Here is a 20,566-nt window from a genome sequence, read left to right on the forward strand (position 1 = left end):
TTTCTCTGGGAAAATCATGACGCAGACTTGTTTGGCTCAAATCTAACACTCTAACCAGCTTGAAGATGCGAAAAATGAAAGAAAGATCATAGGAAACCCTGGACTACTCTTCATCTTGAGTGAAGAACAATAGACAATGTATGATGGGAGAAAATAGCTTTGACTTGAGAAAGTGCTTTCGCTTAACATTGATGCACAAGCGGCGTAAGTAGTGTAGCACATTTAGTGTATACTGTTGATCATACTCGCATATGGGCTGCAAAAAGCTTTCTTCTTTGGCTTTTGTCACACAAAATTCATATAACTAGTTATGAATACGATAAGTTTTGATCCCACCAATGGATCTTTGTTTTGAAACCATGACTAAGCTTCTGCCATTGGAACCCATCATGTAATCATTTGCCACATCTTCTGTGCTCCTGAACTGAGTTTTCTGGACTAATCCTTCAGCGATTCATATCCAAATCAACCTCACAATGGTGTAGAAAGCATGCCTTGAGATTTTCTGGTAAAGTTTTGTAGCTCAACACTAATGTTGCAGCGCATTGTTCTGTACTTAGAAAGAATGTTTGAACTTATACTTTCCACAGCTTTTTTCCAGTCAAGTTGATCCATATTTGCTAGTATCCCAGCAAGAATGACAATTGGTAGAGGTAGTCTTTGACACCACAATTTGCTTCCAAAGTTTACATAATCTTAAAGGCGACTCTTTTCCAGGAAATAACTTTTCTTTCAAAAAATCCCAGCTCTCATCATGGGTAAGTTGGCAAAGAGAGTGAGACTATTTGTCAAGTTTATCTTGCAGAGCAACATAACAAAGTCGACTTGTAATGATAACTCTACTTCCAATTCCATCATTGGGGAATAAGGCTTCTTCCTATCCATTCCATTTCCATGCTTCAATATCCCATACATCGTCCAAAACAATGAGATATCTGTTCCTAAGCAAACCTCTTTTGACTTCTTGAGCCAGATCTTCTTCAGTCATCTCAGAAACTTTTGTTAAGAAGGTTGGAAATAATACAACTCAAAATTTCAGGCAGCAAATTTTTCTTGTGATGAAATTGAGATACAGAGCACCACACACATGAAAATGGGACATCACTTCAGAATCATAGTAAACTTTGTTAGCAAAAGTTGTCTTACCAAGTACTGACATGCCCACAATGGAAATAATTTGCACTTGGCGAGATCCTCTCGTCATGGTTCAAAGTCGCGTTTGCGGCCCGGACGTTCCACATCGGTTTGGGTATATCGGTCACGGTCTCGGTAAGACTGCAAAATTTGAAGCATTTAATATTTTAAAAATTGTGAATAATATAAAAAAAATATGACAAACAAAAATACTAAAAAATTAGCAAAAATAATAAAAATTCGAGTTGACTCGGAATGACTCGGGGCTACTCAACCATTTCTATCCTTCTCGACCGAGTTCTCGGTGATTCAGCCGAGTTCTTGGCTCAGGGCTACTCGGTCGAGTCTATCTGTTTCGGCCGAGTTCTTGGTAATTCGGCCGAGTTTTTGGCGATATATTATCTCGAAATTATCTCGTCCTGGTATCGGATTGGAGAGCCCCGTTCCGGTGATGCTCGTGAGTCGATTGATTATCAATGCTGCCTCATCCTCGTATCACACCACCATGTCGTTGATTATTGGCTTACTTCCTTGTGATGGTACATGCGAATGAATCCTTTAGTAGTACGTCCTTAAATTCGATATCAGGTCTTTTGCTTTCAAGGTTCAAAGGCCTCAGCTTTAAGGATCTTCATTTCTTCTGCAGTGGAGGAGATTGAAGAAGAATGCAAGATATCTCCAACCATTGAGGAGTCAGTAAGAAACTCGCACCTTATATGCCATCTCTACAGGTCATCTTGCTCATGTCCTTTACGTGGGAGGTGGACTACCCAACTATGCATGGCCAACATCACCACTTTTATGGATCTTGTTGCTTATTGTTGGTTTAATTTGATGTAAAAATGGGAAAACACAACATGTTTGTTAGGTATTCTCAAGTGTATGCTCTTTATTTTTTGTTCTTTATTTTTTGTTTTTTCCCCTTCTAATTTAGACAAGAATTTGTCCTTTGGAATTGGTACATAGTTTTCCTACTTAACGAGAACAATACCAATGGATCTGTCTTTTGGTTCTTCAACCATACTTCATAAGTACCTGAACGTCCTTTCACTACATTCAGGCTTAATTTTCAATGGTTAGTGAGAGATAGTTTAATAAGTTTCCCATGCTTAGTGGAAATTGGTTTGCTAGAGAATTCTATCACAAGTCTAGCCATCCTGTAAAGAAAATTTGCAACATAAAATTAGAGGATTAAATGAATCTAATCAAATGAGTACTTAGTACTCAAACTTGTTTGTTTATTTTATCGAGATTGAAATTGCAATCAAACTTCACTTATTTATCTATGGAGTCAAAATTAAACTACTTTCTATTGAGCCAACCTCAAATACCTTATATTGTTTATAAATTAATTCTCTAATCTAGAGAAGCTCGAGCGAGCAAGAGTTGCAAGTTTAATGAATAAGTTCATGATTGACTTGATTACTTGGTGAAACAAGTCATTTTCATTCAATAGATCAAAGGATGTAAATGTGTTCCATGAATCTTTAATTTAGTTTAAAAATATTTTTTTGAAGCAAAATTTATTCTCTTTGTTTATCGCTCCTGAAAGCCTAGAAGAATAAACTTATTTTGTTAGCTTGTAATTCATATGCTATAAGCCCTTTTTACTTGAAGTACCCAATTGGAGTTTCGGATGTTAGCTTTGGATGTCAAATTTCTTTTATTTTTTAACCGTTGGCCTGAATTCGTATCCAACTAGGTCAGCTCACAGATACGTGGCTTTTATTATTATTATTATTTTTGTTTATTGTCACCATCTACACTCACTCTAATCTATATTAGGGGGTGACCTAACAGATACATGGCATTCCCAAAGTGTTTTTGGGACAACATGTGTTCATCAATGGGAAAAAGTAGTGCAGAGGCCCCGTCCTGGGCCTATACACGTGGCAGCCCAGGGAGGCCTGAGTTGGGCTGAGACCCCGGGCCCATGGGAACCGTCCCGCGGTCCTCCGCTGCTAGGGCTCCGAGGAGCTCCAGGGAACGATCCCGTAGCGGGCGGGGAGAATCCCCCTCAGTGTGGGATCGTGACCATTCTGGGCAGGTCCCGAAACGTACGGAGGTCGGACTCCCAAGCATGTATAAATGGTAACACACACCAACTGCACAAGGTACGCTCGCTACTCGCCAATTACTCCCGACTGTTTTACTTCCCGTGAATCTCACACACCGGAAAACTAATTTGATCGTCGGAGTGCCTTCGGGGACGACCTCGGGGCTCCCCTGTTAGATCACTCCCCTGTTCACCTTGCAGGTTTGGGACACGCTCTTCTCATCAGCACCCCGAACTCATTAGGTCAGCTCGGTCAGGGGAAGCTCAGCGCTTCTTCAAGTAGCATTGTCAAGTTTATAATTGTAAATATCAGGGAGAGATGAAACACTGATTTGAAAAAAAAAAAAGAGTACAGTCATGAATGACAACACAAAAGATTTAAAATTGTGCAAAAGATTTGAAGGCTTGTAACTGAGGCCCTTGCCACGAGTAGTCCTCTCTGTCTCCAGTTTTTAGTGCAGACTCTCCTTCAGATTTCCCAAGGTTAGAGGCACTTGATTCGATAGTCATGTTTCGATTCAATAAATTAACCTCAGTATCAACTTTGATATCATTGTCACAGAATGAACTAATTTGCTAACTCATTAGCCCGTGCGTTACTAGCAGAGACTCGAAGGCTAAAGCTATGCAATGTTACCAGTTCAGCTTCCAACCAGTTTTAGTGCACTTAATGTACAACTCTCAATGCTTTCGCTTTCTACCCAAAGTATTAGAAAATGAAAGCGTTTAGGGTCGTGCGTCAAATGTACTTAAACGGTCGGAGGCTGAACTAGCAACATTTCGTAGCTTTAGTAGTCAAGTGTGCTAGGCCCCCCCTGTATCGACCAAAAAAAAAAAGTAGTCAAGTGTGCTAGGCCCGCATGGAATTTTGCATTAGGACATCCACAATGATTTACCATCGCATGGAATATTTAAAGTGTAATCCACATGCCACGTTAGCATTCCATTTTCTCCTCTTTTATTATACTTCCACTCACAATGGATTACACTCTACAAGGTGTAATAGCATGGGTTCACAATTAAATCAAATATTTATTTTAATAATACATAACTCATATCTCATAAATAAATAAAGTAATTTTTAAAAATAATTTTGTTATTTTTAAAAAATATAGTATTAACTTTCATTAAATTTTTTACCTTTTAAATTTTTTATTTTCTAAAAATAATATTATTAATTTCTAAGTTTGAACAATATATCTTTTTCTATCTCTCAAAAATAATATATTGTTATTTTTTGAAAAACAATTATGGAGAACATTAAACAAATATGTGATACTTCAAATGCAAAGATATCATAATAATCCATACTTAATTAATAATTCTTTATGTAATTAGTTGAACTCCATAACATAATATTACATAATTTAAATCAAATAAAATACAAATAATAACAAAATAAATACTAGTTTTCATTGTTATTGCCTTCAAATCGTTCCCAAATATGCTCGACCAAATCTGATCGAAGTTGATGATGTATTTCTTTTTTTTTTTTTTTTGACAAACGATAAACTCATATATATATATCAACACTTGAAAATACAAGAGTTAATTACAAAAAGGGGTAACTACCCCCATATCTTTTCTAACTAGACTTGAAAGCCAAATTGGGAAAGAACCTTCCCATTCAAAGCTTCTGGTTGCCTTTGCTGCAAATTGAGCTAATTCATGGCTACATTGATTCACCGTTCTAGGTACATTGATTCACCGTACTTGATGATGTACTTCTCGATCACGTAATTCTGCGTTCCTTTAAAGGTAATATTGAAAATTTTCAGAATGATGCGTGTAATGGGTATTACACGGCCACAATAGATGGCCGTTTAATGAACCCATATTTTGTCAGACATTGCACTCCTTATTATCCTCCGTTGGAGATGCTCTTAGTAAATTAGTCCATTTCATAACAAGGATAAAATGTTATTTGAATAAAAGATTCAATGCAATACAATTGGAGATTGTTTTTTCACATAGTTGTAATCCTTGAACCCTAGTTGTTACTCATTCCATTTCATGTGGTTTTGTGGAAGATTAGCTTAAAGGACTGCCGCTACAAGGATAAGTTTAAGGCGTAGATTAGAAAAAATTTTTACTCTAATAATGAAAAAAATCTTTTTCTTAATAATGAAAAATAAATTTCAATTTGTCTAAAATTCCCTCTACACTTCAAACACTTTTTCACCTTTCTTCACTTCCTTTCCTTCCCAGCTAATGAAAATTCTTTCTCTAATTCAATTTCAAAAAGATTTTCTCCTTTTCTCTTCTTGTCTTTTCTACCCTTTTTTATACTCATCTCGTCCTTAAGATTTACAGTGCCCTCAGAAGACCAAACCTGTAAATCCTCCAATTTTCCCGGTCGATCAAAGCTCATGAATTAGGATTTTCAGGCATTTTCTTTGATGCCCTTGCTCTCGAGAAGATAAAAATCTGCTACAAAACCACGGTAATTTTTTTTTTTTTTGGGTGTTCTACATGTTTTCCACTGTATTTCGTTTTTCTCTTTTTATTAATTAATGCCATTTTTCTCAATTGAAATTGTATTGGTTTTTTTTTTTTTTCAAAAATTTTCTCCTAGCATAGGCCAATAAGATTGGTGACTTGTTGAGATGAAATTTTCAATATTGGTGCTGCATTTTTCTATATCGTTTGTTAGTCAAGGTTGGTAGATTGTATTGGGTGATTCAGTTCATAATGGAGACTTGATTTTTGTTTCAATTCTTGCTTTTATGCTAGCATTATAATATTTCCGGATATTATTGGGAAAAATCATTGACACTGATTATAAACAATAGGGTGATACTGGGCACAGGAAGCTATAATCTGTAAATCCCTGCAATGGGTGAGAAATGGGGTTGGAGGAAATGGGGATTTATGGTATTCTTCGGAATAATGCTACTTCACATCACTGCCATTCTTCTGTTCACCAGAGGATTTCTCCTTACTCGAACCGAGCTTTCTCAGTATAGCCAATGCTCAGATGTTTCCGAATCTCCATGCTTGTCACCTCAGTACCAAAACCCTGAATTAAATGAGGAAGAAGATGACTCAGACGATGAACATTGTTGTCGTCATCATCATCGGAATCAGAATCAGACTGTTAACCCTGACATTCAGGCCCAAAGTTGTTGGACAAAACCTGCTGTTGATCGAATTGTCATCATTATTCTTGATGCCCTCAGGTTGTTTGATGTTTTGACTGTTAGACTATTTTAACGTGATTAATGCTAATAAGTAGTGTGATCACAAAAGGATTTGATTTATGAAGTTTCTTTCTTTACCTATGAATACGTTGAATTAGGAAATAAATGGGATGTCTCTTATGTCTTATCTACAGGTTCGATTTTGTTGCTCCTAGTTCCTTTTTTGAAGGTAAATGCCTTTTTTTTTGTTTTTCTTTAAAAATTATATTTGAGATTGCAATTTTATATTGTAATTTTTTGTGTACTTTGGAAGGTATTTTATGCATTTAATTATTTATTGTGATTTGTTTTGGTTTTCTGAGATGGATTCAAACTTGGCACTGATAATGTTCAACAGTCATGTCATTGTCCAGACCTACTCAACCATTATGACTGGACGTTTATTATGTTGATTCTATCTCTTTCTGGTTGGTGATGCATAGGGAGGGATAGTGGAGAAGCGACTCTGACTGAATTGTTTAGGATATATGTTTTTGAGTTCAGTCTTTCCATTCATCTTTTTTTCTCTTCTTTATTTGGATTTTCTATTTAAGAAAGAAAACCCTGGATGGATAAGTTGCCGGTGCTGCACAAACTGGCCAGTAAGCCTGGATTAGCTGCTAAGATCTTTAAAGCAATTGCAGATCCACCTACCACCAGTTTACAACGTCTGAAGGTAGAGAACACTTTTCTTCAGTGGACTGTTTTACTGTGGACCTTGAGGGAGGTTTGGCTTGAAATCCAAATTGTTAACCTGTTTGACTGTTTAAGGTGGACTAAAGGTTTCAATTTTCAAAAACCAAAAACTTCTGATAGAAGCAATCCTTTACCAGCTTCTTACTCTGAAAAGACCACTTACGATGAAGATTTTGCTAGGTGTGAATTATTTATTGCCATCAGCAGATTCTTTGCAAATGTTACTTTGCACTATCCTTTCACTGGTTCTTACAATTTTGATTTTTGACAGCTAATGTTGTTAAAATCAGGTTTTTCGGATATTACTCACTAGGGTATCAATTAATCATTAATTAAAGATCTTTTCATGCAAATAAAATTCAAGGTTTTTTATATTAGTTAGGAAAATGTTTGTATGCTCTCACAGTTTGTATTTTTTAGGAAGATGTGTTCAATCAAAGAATATGCCTTTAGTCTCTTTGGATGACGTTTATTTGTAGCCGTATGACAAACCAATGGATTGGACACGCCATATTCTGGAAGGACTAACTCTTGTTATGAGTTTCTGTTTAGGCTGAATATGTAATATCTTCCAAATTTGGTTGCCAACAGAGGACACCACATTCATTACATATTTTATATATATTTTTGATAAGTAATTCTATTTTATCTCAAGCAAAGAAAAAAAGCTTGTGCACCATTAAGGAGCTCCTTAGTGGTGAGCACTATGATAATTAAGCATTGAAAAGACTGATTAGATTCTACAGTGGAATGGCTTTAGGACTCGAATGATGCATTCTGCAAGCATCATTGATACAGTGGATTTAAGGGTTTCTCTTGAGTGAATTAAGCTAATTTTGTCCTATGGCATTTCATCAACTAGATAATTGTGCCTTTTATATCAGGGACTAACAACTGGTGGACTTCCAACTTTCATTGATGTGGGTAATAGCTTTGGTGCACCAGCAATTATTGAAGATAACTTGATATATCAGGTAGGGACTCATATCTGGTCTCAGGCTACTTTAGTAACTGTGCTACAAGGCTTGGTTGTTAGGTATACATTCTTTTTTTTTCCCCTCTTTTGTCTATCTATTTGTTTACCTTTTTAACCTTTATTTGATCTCATCTTTTTCTCATAAATAATTCACAGCTGGCTCAAAATGGAAAGCGAGTGGTGATGATGGGGGATGATACATGGGTGCAATTATTTCCTCATCATTTTCATACATCTTATCCCTTTCCCTCCTTCAATGTTAAAGATCTTCATACGGTACTTTTTTGTTAATGTTTTTGCACACACATTATGGTGAAGCTACATTCATTTTAATGATTAATGCACTCTAGAAAACACTTTTACTGGTCTAATGACATTTTTTTGAATTTGTCACCTGTTTTCCTCTAATTAAATTTTTACAATGCTTTACCAGGTAGACAATGGGTGCATTGAACACTTGGTCCCGTCCTTGTACAAGCAAGATTGGGATGTGCTTATTGCGCATTTTCTTGGTGTGGTATGCTTGTCCTGTTTAGTAGTATTTTATATGGATTTTTGAAATTGTTGCCCTGGGAAAGCACTTTGTGAAAGCAGGCAGTTTAAACAAGACAAAACTTTTTTTGTAGCCATCAAAATGTAGAGAACTTTCTAGGATGGACGTTGCTTCTTAGTGATAGTTTTCTGCATATCTGAGGCTGCAGTGGTGATAATGGGTCTTAAGTTGTTCTAAATTGGTTCTAATAAAAATTCATTTCTTGTGAATGCGGACTGAATGCTCATGTATCTTTCTGAATGCTTCCAACAGCCAACTCCCAACAAAAAGAAATTAAAGTGAAAAGTTATTGAGAGTTTTTTTACAATTAATAATTTTAGGGATCTCATTCTCTAGCCTTTTTTCTGAGCATGAAGGGTAATATGCTTTTTTATTTCTTTATTTTGTAAAGGTATGCTTTCATTTTACCATGTGTAAATTTTGTATTCTGCAGTATAAAGATGATAAAAAATGTAAACCAACACTGTCAAACTAGTCTATTAGCTTTGTTGATTGACATCAAGAATATTTGGAGTTATGTGAATTTTGAGACTACCTACATATGAAGGAGAAAGGTTATTTATGTTGAAAATTGGTCAGTTATCATGATCCCATGCTGGCATCTGCTTAATTTTGTTATTTTTGGCTCTGATTTTAGCCTTAACCTCATTCATTGTCTTTTCCCTTCCCAAACAGTATAAGACGGCGTGAATGGTTTGCCAACTGCAAACTGTCTGATATGAGATGCTTTCTGAAGTCCCTAAGCAAGAGCCCTGTGTTTTCTAAAGTTCCTATCTGATTAGTTTTCTGCGTGATAGCTTGAAGAGATTTATGTTACATTGATATGTTTTCTTGACATCACATGAATAAATATTTTTTGGCATTTGGTTTTTATATTTGTTGCGAGATGACATTTTAAATATTTTAATTCACACCAAAAATACAGGATCATGCTGGGCATATACTTGGTGTTGATTCCTCGTTGATGACAGAAAAGCTGGAGCAATACAATGGGGTATTGGAGGCAAGTTTGAACTTTATCTTACTCTACTTTAGGGCCCTATCTCAATAAGCTTGGGTGAAAAAGTGACAGAAAAGTGCTTTTTCAAACATGCATGCAAGTCTAAATATTTGAATTCAATCTGTTGACTGCCCTATATTTCACTGCTAATTGTTGTTAGTTGGCTTTGTATAAAGCTTCTCCAGAATGGGGCTCTTTAAGAACACTTTTTCAGCAAATATGATTATCATTTATACACTATCCAAGTTTCTAAATAGTTCAGTGGACATGTGCAAGTGGACTTGACCGTGTTCAAGTTGTGATTAAGCCAGATCACTCTGCTTATGGGGTCCATTTAATATGCATAATTCTGCTCATGGGATCCACCTACATAAGCACTATCTTGGAGTTGAGTTTTGTACTGACTATATCTCTTCGTATTGGAACTGTAGAACGTTGTAGAAGTGTTGGAGAGCATGAGTGGTCCAGGAGGCTTACATGAAAATACTATGTTGCTTGTTATGGGTGACCATGGGCAGACCATCAATGGGGACCATGGTGGAGGAAGTGCTGAAGAGGTCTGCATATTTGTGGTTATTTATTGCCTACAAATGTTATGTTCGCTATTTTGCAAGCTAAAGAATGACATTATGCAGGTTGAAACTGCATTGTTTGCATTAAGCTTGAAGAATTCCTCTTCTTCTCTCCCCTGTGAATTTGAGAGTTCATCTTGCCAGCTAGAGAAGGTATTTCTTACTCCTTTTCTGTGAGCATCTCCATATCTGTCTAAAATGCCTGAGATGAACTTCGATATGCTTGACCTCTACCAAATGGTTGGAAGTTAGCTTCAAATCTAATTTATATCCTTTTCCCTGTTTTTACACAAGTAAAGGCAGGAATCTGAATAGGGAAATCTTGAGAACAAGTGATATACTTTCTTTGATTTTGGATGATCGGCTCATTGGACTCATGGTTGAGATCTGACTGAATTGCATCACCAATCTTCATGATATCTTTCTATATCAAACTGAATCTGGTGTTAATATCAGGAAAAGCCTTGAAGATACCTCATAATTAGCAAATATGTGTGCAACTTTTGCTTGGTTCAGTTATTCAAGCTGTTTATAATACTATAAGCTCAATATTATCAATACAAAGCAATACGTGATAGTGTGCTGCTATATTGTAACTTGAAGTGGGATGGAGAACATAAGAAGATGCAAAATGGACTATCTTGCTTTGCTGTGTTCAAGGATAGTTTAAACTATAGACCACAAGTGGACGTAGTGAGCTTAATCTATTTGATGCAGAATATTAACAAAATTGAAAGTAGTCTGAGTCTCTAAGAAAAACAGTGGACTATAGCTCTGAACTTGCCTATGCATTGGTGAGAATCAGTAAAAGGTAGTGAATATGCCCATCATCTGCATAACTGGGTGATTGCTTCTACTGTCTCTTTTACCTGATATGACTTCTTGTGAGTTTCACTATATTCTGCATCAACTGTAAGATGAAGCCCTGAATTCCGTCTTGCTTATTTTTGATCCGCTTCCAAAATGCATTTTCTGGGCCAAAGAAGGATGATCCCGAATAAGCATCGTTAACATCATTTTGTTGACTGAAAGGATTTAAGGACTCAAGAAGGAATTAATACATCACTGGAGATGAGAATCTCTGGCATTTGAAAAGGGAGGATTATGGGCAAACTGAAATAAAAGCATGATCTCTATTTGAGTTTAGGATGAATTTAAACCTGTGATAAATAACAGAATTATAACTTGATCAACTTGAATAGAGACTGGCTATTGTAAATTTTTCGTTGCGATGTTGTTGAAGTATTCCTTTTGTATGTTGTATCTAGTGCTCATGGATGATATCTTTTGCATGCAATGGTGTGCTTCATACGTCACAGAAGAGTTCATGTTCATAGAGTTTCTTAGTGCATTTCCTTTTTCCATTGTGTTCAAACTGTGGAGATTTTGGTCAGACTCTCATTTGACCTGGAACTTTTCAAAAATTTGTAAACAAACCTTGTATAGCAGTTCTTTTAGCCCCAAAATTTTTCCGGGTAGAAAAATCATTGCCATAATAATTTATCCATGCATCCGTTCATAATTTTGCCATTAAATGGTATAAAAAATCCTAACAAATCTGAATTAGGGGAAAAAGTTCGTTTTTCATTAGAAGGGGAAGGCTCTGTTGGCAGAAACTTTGCTTATTAACATAGAGCAAAGCACAAGTCTTATTTCTGGGGATTGGGTTACCACGTTAACTCAAATGATTTCCAGGTGCTTAATAACCTTTTATCAAAGGCTTCAGTTCCTCCAGATCTACCAATAGACTAGAAAATGATCCTTTGCAAGTTTTATCTGATTGTTCATATATTTGTGAAACTTGAGTATATTTTTAGAAGCTTTGTGGTTGAAATCTTTTCTCACATTTTCAGGAAAAGAAGAGGATTTCCATTAGCTCTATTTATCAGGTTGGTGTATATCCTTTTTTTTGTCCAGTTGAGTAATAGAGTGTTTTTTTAACCACCTTTTGATTCATTGAAATGAGTGGATGGTTATATATTTATTGCCTTATTATTATTTTTTTTTATCTCTTTTGGTGTTAAGTCATGCTCTACGTTTGCAGCTTGACTTTGCAGCTACGGTGTCTGCTTTGCTTGGTCTTCCTTTTCCTTTTGGAAGGTGCAGTGTAAGAGATCTATCTAGACATCTTTTGATTACGTCTTCTCTAGCAGCTTTGTTGGGGTAGGATGAGACATTGATAGCATGGGAACAAAATTAGAACACCTAGCTTTTCTGAGGACATTTGGAAGTGGAATAGGAGATTGTTTTGGCTTTATACCAAATTGCCTGGGCTGGTGGTATAGGCCATCTTTTGTTACATTCAACTGCCTTTTCTTTTTCTTTTTTATTTTCCCTCTTCATTCTGCATTTTTGTGTATGTTGAGCGTACAAGGATTTCCCCATCTATCACACTGTTAATTAAACAACACCATCTAAATGGGAAGGAAGAGACTTTGTCTCATTGACAATAAAAGATGTCAATCCAACAATGCTGCTGTTCCCAAAAAAGTAAAGTAGAATAAGAATTAGATCCTGAGGATGGAGTAGCTGGGAGGTGAAAGATGCAAGGTAAAACAGAATAATGAGTAAAAGACTGGTATGCTTGAGCTGCAGAAATAAGCAAACTGTCCTTATTCATGCAGGCTTATATGTCATAACTATTTTTTATGTGTTTATTGTTCAAATCCACAGTTCACCTCTTAAAGTAGTTGTATGACCAATGAATTGGGCTTTGGTTTCAGTATCGGCCGTGTTGATCCAGAACTTTATGGATTAGCAGCTGGTACAGGGGAACCAAGAATTCTTGGTCTGAATGATCGAAGTGACTCAGGATTTGAGGAGTGGATGAAAAGTTATGTGAATGTCCTCTGCATTAATTCTTGGCAGGTACTTGGTATTCTTTGTTTCCCCGTCTGTTCTTGACTGCTTTTTGAACATTGTCACCCTCTGTTCTTTGATGGTTTAGTTTTAGGTTGCAAAAGTACTGAAAGAAAGTAAATAAAAGTTCTAGAATCTCTTTGAGGATATTATGCTAGAGGACTTCCCATTCTCTCAGTTGTATTTTTGCTGTTGAAATTCGTGTTTAATTGGAGTAAATGCGAAGATGCTTGCATTAAACTACTAAGTTTGAGAAGATTACTTCTACAACCTGTTGTTCAAAGTTTCTGGTCCTCTTTGGTTCCTTTTAACCGGTTAGCATAGGCCTATCAAGGTGTGCATTTGCTTTTATTGGGTCATGTACTATGCCACAAGGGAAAGACTGGTAACTGCAGAGAGATTTTTATAAGCATTTAATTTATGGAACTGATAGATGCACAGAATTGCTTGATCATATATGTTTTAACAGTGGCCTACATATCCTTTAAGAAAACTCTCAAGGAAGTTGCAATTTTGTGCTTTATTTATTCTTTAACACTATTATTTCCATCATAAAACTAAAGAGTTTGTATGTAGAATGAATTTTAGATGCTGCTTTGTGTGTTACGTTCATCTGCAACCTACTGATGCATAACTATTTTTTGCTATCATCTAGAATATAATGATTCATGTTGAAGATTTGTTTTTATTCTGGTTCCAAGATAATGATCATTGGGTAGGATCTGAATTTATATTTGTTTGCAGGGTAAAGTACTGTTACATTTGTTGATAAGTCACTTTCATCTGGATGGTATATATGAAATAAATCCCAGCTAAGTCAATCATAATGCAGTCAAGAGTTAAGGAAATGTTGTGGATGTTAGAATTGATGTACACGTTATTATTTTATGCATTGGATTGTACAGCAATTTTGATTGTGGTTATCTCAAAACTTTTCTATTACATTTTTCAAGTCTAGTGTTTAATTCTGAGAACGGATAACTTTAAAGCAGTAGAGTTTTCTTATTCTCTGCTAATCATTTTTCATCCAGACACATGGTTTGTATAATGTAGGTAAAGCGATACATGGATGTCTATTCAGCTTCATCAACAATTGGATTCTCTCAAAAAGATTTACTGCATGTATCAGAACTATATACTCGCGCCCAAGAGATGTGGTCACAGAATATTAAATCTTCATTGCTATGCAATACCAAAAGCTGTAATACATTATCATCTGCAATTATGAATCAAATCGATGCATATTCCGATTTCCTGGCAACTGTTGCAGGGTTGGCACGGTCCAAATGGACTGAGTTTAACATAAGGATAATGAGCATTGGGTTGTGCTTGATGGTGGCTTCTCTTTTTACTCATGTTTATGCCATTAAGAGGTTGGACAACCTCTTTGGACTTTATTTTACTCATCCTGGCAACTCTGGGATTTCATTCATGGCTGTGTTTGCTTATACTATAGTGCTGATACGGGCATCCAGTTTTCTTTCAAACAGTTACATATGTAAGTTCTGTATACAGATTACATCTCAGAGCAGGTGCATGTTCTTTTACTAATTGCTGCTGTAGCCTGACTGGTCCCTGTTTCATTTTGATACAGTGGAAGAAGGCAAAGTGGCTAGTTTTCTTTTAGCTACAACTGGAATTCTTCAACTGCGGTATGCAATAGTTAAAAAGAAGATGGTTTTAGAGGTAGATAGTTGTGATATTACTTGTAATTTTGTCCTTCTGGTAAAAAGTTTTATGGTCTTGTGTCGTTGAACATATTTATTGCTTTGTTTCTTGTACTAAACTGAATTTACAAATATGCAGGGGCTTGCATTTATTCTTCTAGTTCCTATGCTTAAATTGGGTATTGAACTGGGGCAAGCCAAACAAGCTGTGAATTCTTTATTCTTGAAGTTTCAACCTTCATGGACACTTGGAATCCTTAGAGACTCTCAAGTTTTGATGCATGTGGTTGAAATTGTGCCACTCTTAGGTCTGATTTTGCTGGCCTGTATGCTTTACAAGTGCATTTTGTGTGGTGCCTTGAAGGGGATCTTGAAGTATGTTGTTAGTGGAACTATATTTAACTATGTTCTAATAGCCCTGATTTGGGCTTCAGATTCTGATCTACTGTCTCTTCCCATGGTACTCGAGGCCTTTAAAGGAAATCTGATTCCTCGAATTGTTTATGCTTCTAGCCTTTTGCAACTCTTATCATTAGCCATTTTCCAAATTTTGTCTAGAGAAACAGGTTCAGGTCAGGAAGAAAGTACAGTTTATAAGGCATTGGCCATGTTATCTTCATGGAGTTCGACAGTGATTCTTCTATCTGGGAAACAGGGTCCTTTGGTTGCTTTATCTTCCCTTATTGCAGGTAGTTGCTCTACAAAGTGGAGATAAGCTTAATTTGATTAGCTTGCTGTTATGTTAGGATTTATGAACTTGTATGCTGTGTCCCTTGTGATGACGACGAATAGTAACTCATATAACTACTTTTCATGACAATTCTTTTTCTATTGAATTAACTTATGGTTTGTTCTAACCTCGTGCCTCATCTTTTTGTCTAAGTTGGAAAATTTCTGAACTTCTGATGCCAGGTTGGTGCATAATTAAATTGACGAGATTCAAACAGGACTCTGATAGTTGCTGTACTGAGGATTCATCCTTTTATTCTTTTCCTGTGGTACAGTGGAGCCTGCTTGCTACATCTTTATTTTTCTGCACTGGCCACTGGTATGTTGCCTGCAGTCTGTATCGATATCATCTAGTTCTGATACTCTAGCGGTCAAGTAAAGAGTTCTAGAAAACAGTTTTCAGCTTTGTGGTGCTATTTCTGGTTGCTTATTTTAGACCGGTTTCTTTAGTTTCTGGACACTGCAATGCTCCAAGGTTAAGATTTGCCATAAATTACGTTTGATTGGGAATAGTAACTCACAAGGTGCTTAAATAAATGTTGCCACTTGCCAGCAGCTTAAGTTAAGCCAAAAATACTTCTAACTGAGAGGACTAAAATGATGAGCAGGTTCTAAGTTTCTCTTCTTGTGGTCATGCTGTTTGATTTCTTCTGCAGGTGTGCCTTTGATGGCCTACGGTATGCTGCTGCATTCATTGGGTAAGAAGATTTTTCAGCTTCTGGGAACATCTAAGAACTTGTTGATCGTTTGTTTGTTTTCCTCCTTTTATCTCTTTATCAAATCTTTATTGTTCCTTGGCATTTTCTTCATTGTGTTTTGGGGCCTGCAAATTGGTCAAATGGATGTAGCATCACTACTGGATTAGTGGTAGTGCACATGAACATAACAATTTAATTGTTTGACAGGTTTGATGAATTCAACCTCATCCGTCAAGCTGTCCTCCTCGCTCTTGATACTTTTGGCTTTTCCCACATTTTACCAATACTCGGACTTCCATTGCTTGTTGCATTATTACACTCAAGGAGAAAAGCCAAGCAAGGAAACAATTTGTTTCCCATACAGTTATGTCAAGTAAGTTTACATCATTTGACTTCTAAATTAAGTGAGGGATCTTGATTCTTAGATGTAGCATGCGGAATTCTCAAAATGTTTTCTCACTCTATTTTGTTTCAGGTGTATTTGATGTACGGGCTCATTATGGCTGTATCTGTAACATTTACAATTCTTTGCGTTACAATACAAAGACGGCATCTAATGGTATATTGACATAACAATTCTTATAATGGACTTGACTTTTTACATTCACAAAAAACCATCTTAGAAGACGCTTGTGTGTGTGTGTGTGTGGGTCTCTATTTATGTGTGTCATATGTTTGTTATCCAATACAATTCATGTTCTAAATCTCAAAGCAGGTATGGGGTCTATTTGCACCTAAATTCGTTTTTGATGTGGTGGGTCTTATTCTCTCCGACTTCATCATCTGCTTGGCATCCCTGTACTATCTTGTATAGGTATGTGTTTTGCACAAAGATGCCAAATTCTACTTTCACCTCCAGCTGTTGGGCTCATTTTCATGTCTCCTGTTACAGTGAAGTTGGGCATCTCCTTTGTTTGATCAATTATGGAGTTGGAAGGATATCTCATCGATCATTCAAAGAGTCAGAGAGGGAAGATGGGGAAAAGGTGTCCAGGCTTTTGGAATGGCTTCTGTGTTACCTGAGCGGTCAGATGTAAGAAGCGGAACAACTTTCTTGTCTCTGTGGAATGACGCCAAACCTACAAGAGTAAGCAGCATTAGGCCCTTTTTGAAGAAAGATGGTTCATGGTACTTTTCCACTTTTGGGCTTAGGCATTTTTAATGATTGATTGAGTTTATGAATATCCATTCGCAAAGTCAGACGGGGTTTTGGCTGTTCTATTGGTCTGCACTGAATATTCAGTTTCTTCAGCTCCAACATTTATGATTGGGGTATGGATAATGGTAAAGCAGCGATGTGAACCATCAATGTTGTGTTTTTGGTTGATATTATACATTTTGTATAATTGTATTGCTCGGCTAACTATTCTTCAGAGTCTGGTTAACATTTTGTTCTGATTTTTTTTATTAAAAGATGTTGAGATGATATTGCGAAATTTAGAAATGTATTTCACTGCTTACATGTACTCGCTCAAGATCAAGGGTTGGTCACTAAAATTATTGTTGGTTTGTACATATTGTTTATGGTCAACTGGTCAATTTTACACTTCAGAATTATAGCGTCTATGATATTATAGACTTGTGAAAATAAGCACAAAAAGGGCAAGAGCCAAGCATGTCTTGCCTTTGAACATAAAGAGTTATCAAATACAAACATAATAATGTTGTACGGAATCAAATCTATCAAGTCCCTCGATGAAAGAAGGCAAAGAACCAATGTCTACAAATTGCTTCGAAGACTTGAAGTCAATTGCAAAGCTTGTCAGGGCCTCAAAAGGCAAAGAACCAATATCTATAAATTGCTTGCAAGACTTGAAGCCAATTGCGAAGTTTGTCAGAGTATCAGCCACTAACTTTGTACCAAAAAGGGGGGAAAAAAAGGAATTCAGCCAAATTAGATTGTCGATGAGGATGGTTGGAAGGAAATTGGCCTGATTAGAGTTTTGATCTGCATCGTTTGGTGATAAAATCTTTGAAGGAGGTTATTTGGACCTATTAATGATGTAGAATTGAATTTTGTTTTCCCTTTCCATCATGAAGGGGGAAAACTGAATGAGAAACAGAATTGAATTGTTGATAGGTAAAGTTACTATTTCAAACTAGGTTCGTACTAAGGAGTTGCACAGATTTTACTATCTTAGTGGATATTTTTTGGATAGGAATTAGAAATTATGCCAATGTGGAGATTTGTTGAATTTTAAAGCCAATAATTGTTAACCTTGAAATTGTTGGCCTAACATTCTAATATCCCACATCGATTGAATTGGTTTTATATCTCTCAAACAAACCAATTCAAACACACCAAACAAGAGCATCATAACTTACTTCCTTCTCTCTCTTTGTTATCTTAGCGGATTCCTAACATATGCGCTGCATATACGTGTGAAGAATCTCACTTTTAGCATATCTCAAACTTCTATGACAATTGAATTTGTAAATTATTGACTTTAAACTGTTCTAAAAACCTTAGTGTATTGTGGCCTAATAACTTAATCATGATGAACTATTACAGTGCCAAGAATAGATTTAGTCTAGGAATGAGTCAAAGATTGAAATGTGCAAACAGAAAGTCCAAAGGGACTAGGTGGCAAAGAAACACCACCTTTTCTCCATAGTTAACAGGTTGGAGTTTGATGCTATTGTTAGATCAAGCGCACACCAAACGATTGACGCTCTAAATCGAGCCAATAGAAATCAATTCAATCTGAATCATTAATTTCAAATGCATGCTTCAGGTTGAGTCAACCTCATTTGGCTCGGACATTTAATTATATCTGCAATAACACCTATATCCACAAAGCTCCAGATCCATGATTGACATGCAATGTAGATGATTGGCAAAAGAGTTCATTTGATCTATACAGGCTCTAAGGACAAGTAAAGGCAAGACAACACTAGGAGCCAATTAAAAACACATGAGAAATTTAATGGCCTAGTTTTCAGTATATTAGAACTTGTTAAGAATAAATCACACATTAAAAAGTTCACACAATAAAAGTTTTGTGTAGAGAGAAGTCTGGTGGTAGTAGGCTCCAAATCTAGGGAGGGAATGGATTATATGAGTATCACAATCCATAACTTAAATTGAAGTTACAAACACTTCCTAACCACAGATTTCTAGTGCACGTTTTGATGGGGAAGGACAATTGGTTTGCCTGGTTAAATGTAGAGATGAGTAGACTTATCTTCTTCTCTATATTTTCTTCTCACTCCTCTTTCTCACAAACAACACCCCATCATTTTTAATTTTTCAATTTTTTAATCTTTCTCTTAATAATTTAACAAGTCTCCAATCCAATCATGCAATTCTTATTCTCCTTCTTTGGAGGTAACGTATATAAGAGAAGATACAATGCTGTAAATTCAATTCTTATTCAACCGGATTTTAAGATAGTGGGATAGGGATGGAGGATCGAGTTAGTGGCGGGGGTTATTGGGGAAGAAGGTTTTGTGGGAGAAAGGTTGTGAAGCAGCAAATGTGGTGATGGGAGTTTGACAGGGGTTCTTTTGATAAATTTGGACTAATTGAAGGATTCTTCAAAAATTAACACCTACTAGTAGCAATGCCAATAGCTCGGTTGTCACAGACGTTTGTAAGTTTGACGCCTATGAGTTCCAAATTTGTAGACATCGGTGATGCTACAATTGTCCGGGAGGGAATTTAGCATAATTATTAGGGAAAACCGTTCAAAACATTACTCATATTTTGTAAAATGATTTTTTTCGTTCATCACTTTTAAAAGTGTAATTTTACGTCCCTTACAAATTCACATTAGTCAAATTTGATCCCTATTTAGGTTTTCGACTAGTTTTTGACCGGAATTTACCACATGCCTTGCACATGATCATTTTTAAACGCAAAATTGTTAAATCAAATTTTACATAATTTGATTCATAGTCCCTCACATTTCACAAAATAAATTTTTTTCGTCCCTCACATTTCACAATATAAATGTTTTCATCCTTCACATTTTTCAAAATTAATTTTTTCATCCTTTATTGATTATGTGTGTGAATAATTTTTTTTAAATTTATGTATATATCCATTTGATCTCATCTGAGTACGGCAAATAGCATGTAATATATCTCTATTTCATTTTACAATCAAATAAAGATATATTACATCCTATTCACACTGCTCAAGTGAAATCAAATAGATATATCTATTGGTTTTTAAAATATTGTTAGTTTTTGATTTATATTCATTTTCTTTTACTCAAAAATTGAAAATAAAGAAGATATTTAATCATAAATATTATCGAATGTTTATATCGAATTAAATTTGGAGAGAAAAAATAAACAAAGGAAAAGTATGATAAAAAGAAGTGACTGATTGGCACTTTCAAATTTTAAAACAATCACATGATAAGTAATTCAACTGTTAGTTTTAAAAGTGGTGAGTAGAAACTTCAGATTTAAATTATAATTTGTTAGCACGATTATAGAA

At 35.8% G+C, this 20,566-nt stretch overlaps 1 protein-coding gene across 4 annotated transcripts; it reads left to right on the top strand.

Moving 5' to 3' along the window:
- Positions 1-5,092: 5,092 nt before the first annotated feature.
- Positions 5,093-17,585, top strand: LOC113734777 (uncharacterized). Of its 4 annotated transcripts, none has more exons than XM_072044743.1 (22): positions 5,094-5,633; positions 5,983-6,369; positions 6,525-6,559; positions 6,924-7,045; positions 7,950-8,039; positions 8,198-8,317; positions 8,475-8,558; positions 9,520-9,597; positions 10,026-10,151; positions 10,230-10,319; positions 12,020-12,055; positions 12,211-12,266; positions 12,890-13,034; positions 14,079-14,523; positions 14,620-14,711; positions 14,832-15,381; positions 15,605-15,740; positions 16,078-16,119; positions 16,327-16,492; positions 16,595-16,678; positions 16,832-16,933; positions 17,012-17,585. In XM_072044743.1, the coding sequence occupies exons 2-21, from the start codon at positions 6,026-6,028 to the stop codon at positions 16,931-16,933; spliced, it is 2,943 nt and encodes a 980-aa protein (XP_071900844.1). In that variant the 5' UTR covers positions 5,094-5,633; positions 5,983-6,025; the 3' UTR covers positions 17,012-17,585. The 4 variants fall into 4 exon arrangements, with proteins under 4 accessions (XP_071900846.1, XP_071900844.1, XP_027117250.1 ...); XM_027261449.2 differs by having other exon boundaries at positions 5,096-5,633; positions 16,835-16,933; XM_072044744.1 differs by lacking the exon at positions 5,094-5,633 and adding an exon at positions 5,722-5,848.
- Positions 17,586-20,566: the final 2,981 nt, after the last annotated feature.

This window comes from Coffea arabica, chromosome 3e (assembly GCF_036785885.1).
Source record: "Coffea arabica cultivar ET-39 chromosome 3e, Coffea Arabica ET-39 HiFi, whole genome shotgun sequence".
NCBI classification, from domain to species: Eukaryota; Viridiplantae; Streptophyta; class Magnoliopsida; order Gentianales; family Rubiaceae; genus Coffea; species Coffea arabica.

Excerpts from the sequence above, each read along its gene's own strand:
- LOC113734777 (XM_072044743.1), top strand. The coding sequence starts at position 6,026 with ATGGGTGAGAAATGGGGTTGGAGGAAATGGGGATTTATGGTATTCTTC. Across the intron at positions 10,320-12,019 it reads CATCTTGCCAGCTAGAGAAG|GAAAAGAAGAGGATTTCCAT; the intron begins GTATTTCTTACT and ends TCACATTTTCAG. Across the intron at positions 14,524-14,619 it reads TCTTTCAAACAGTTACATAT|TGGAAGAAGGCAAAGTGGCT; the intron begins GTAAGTTCTGTA and ends ATTTTGATACAG.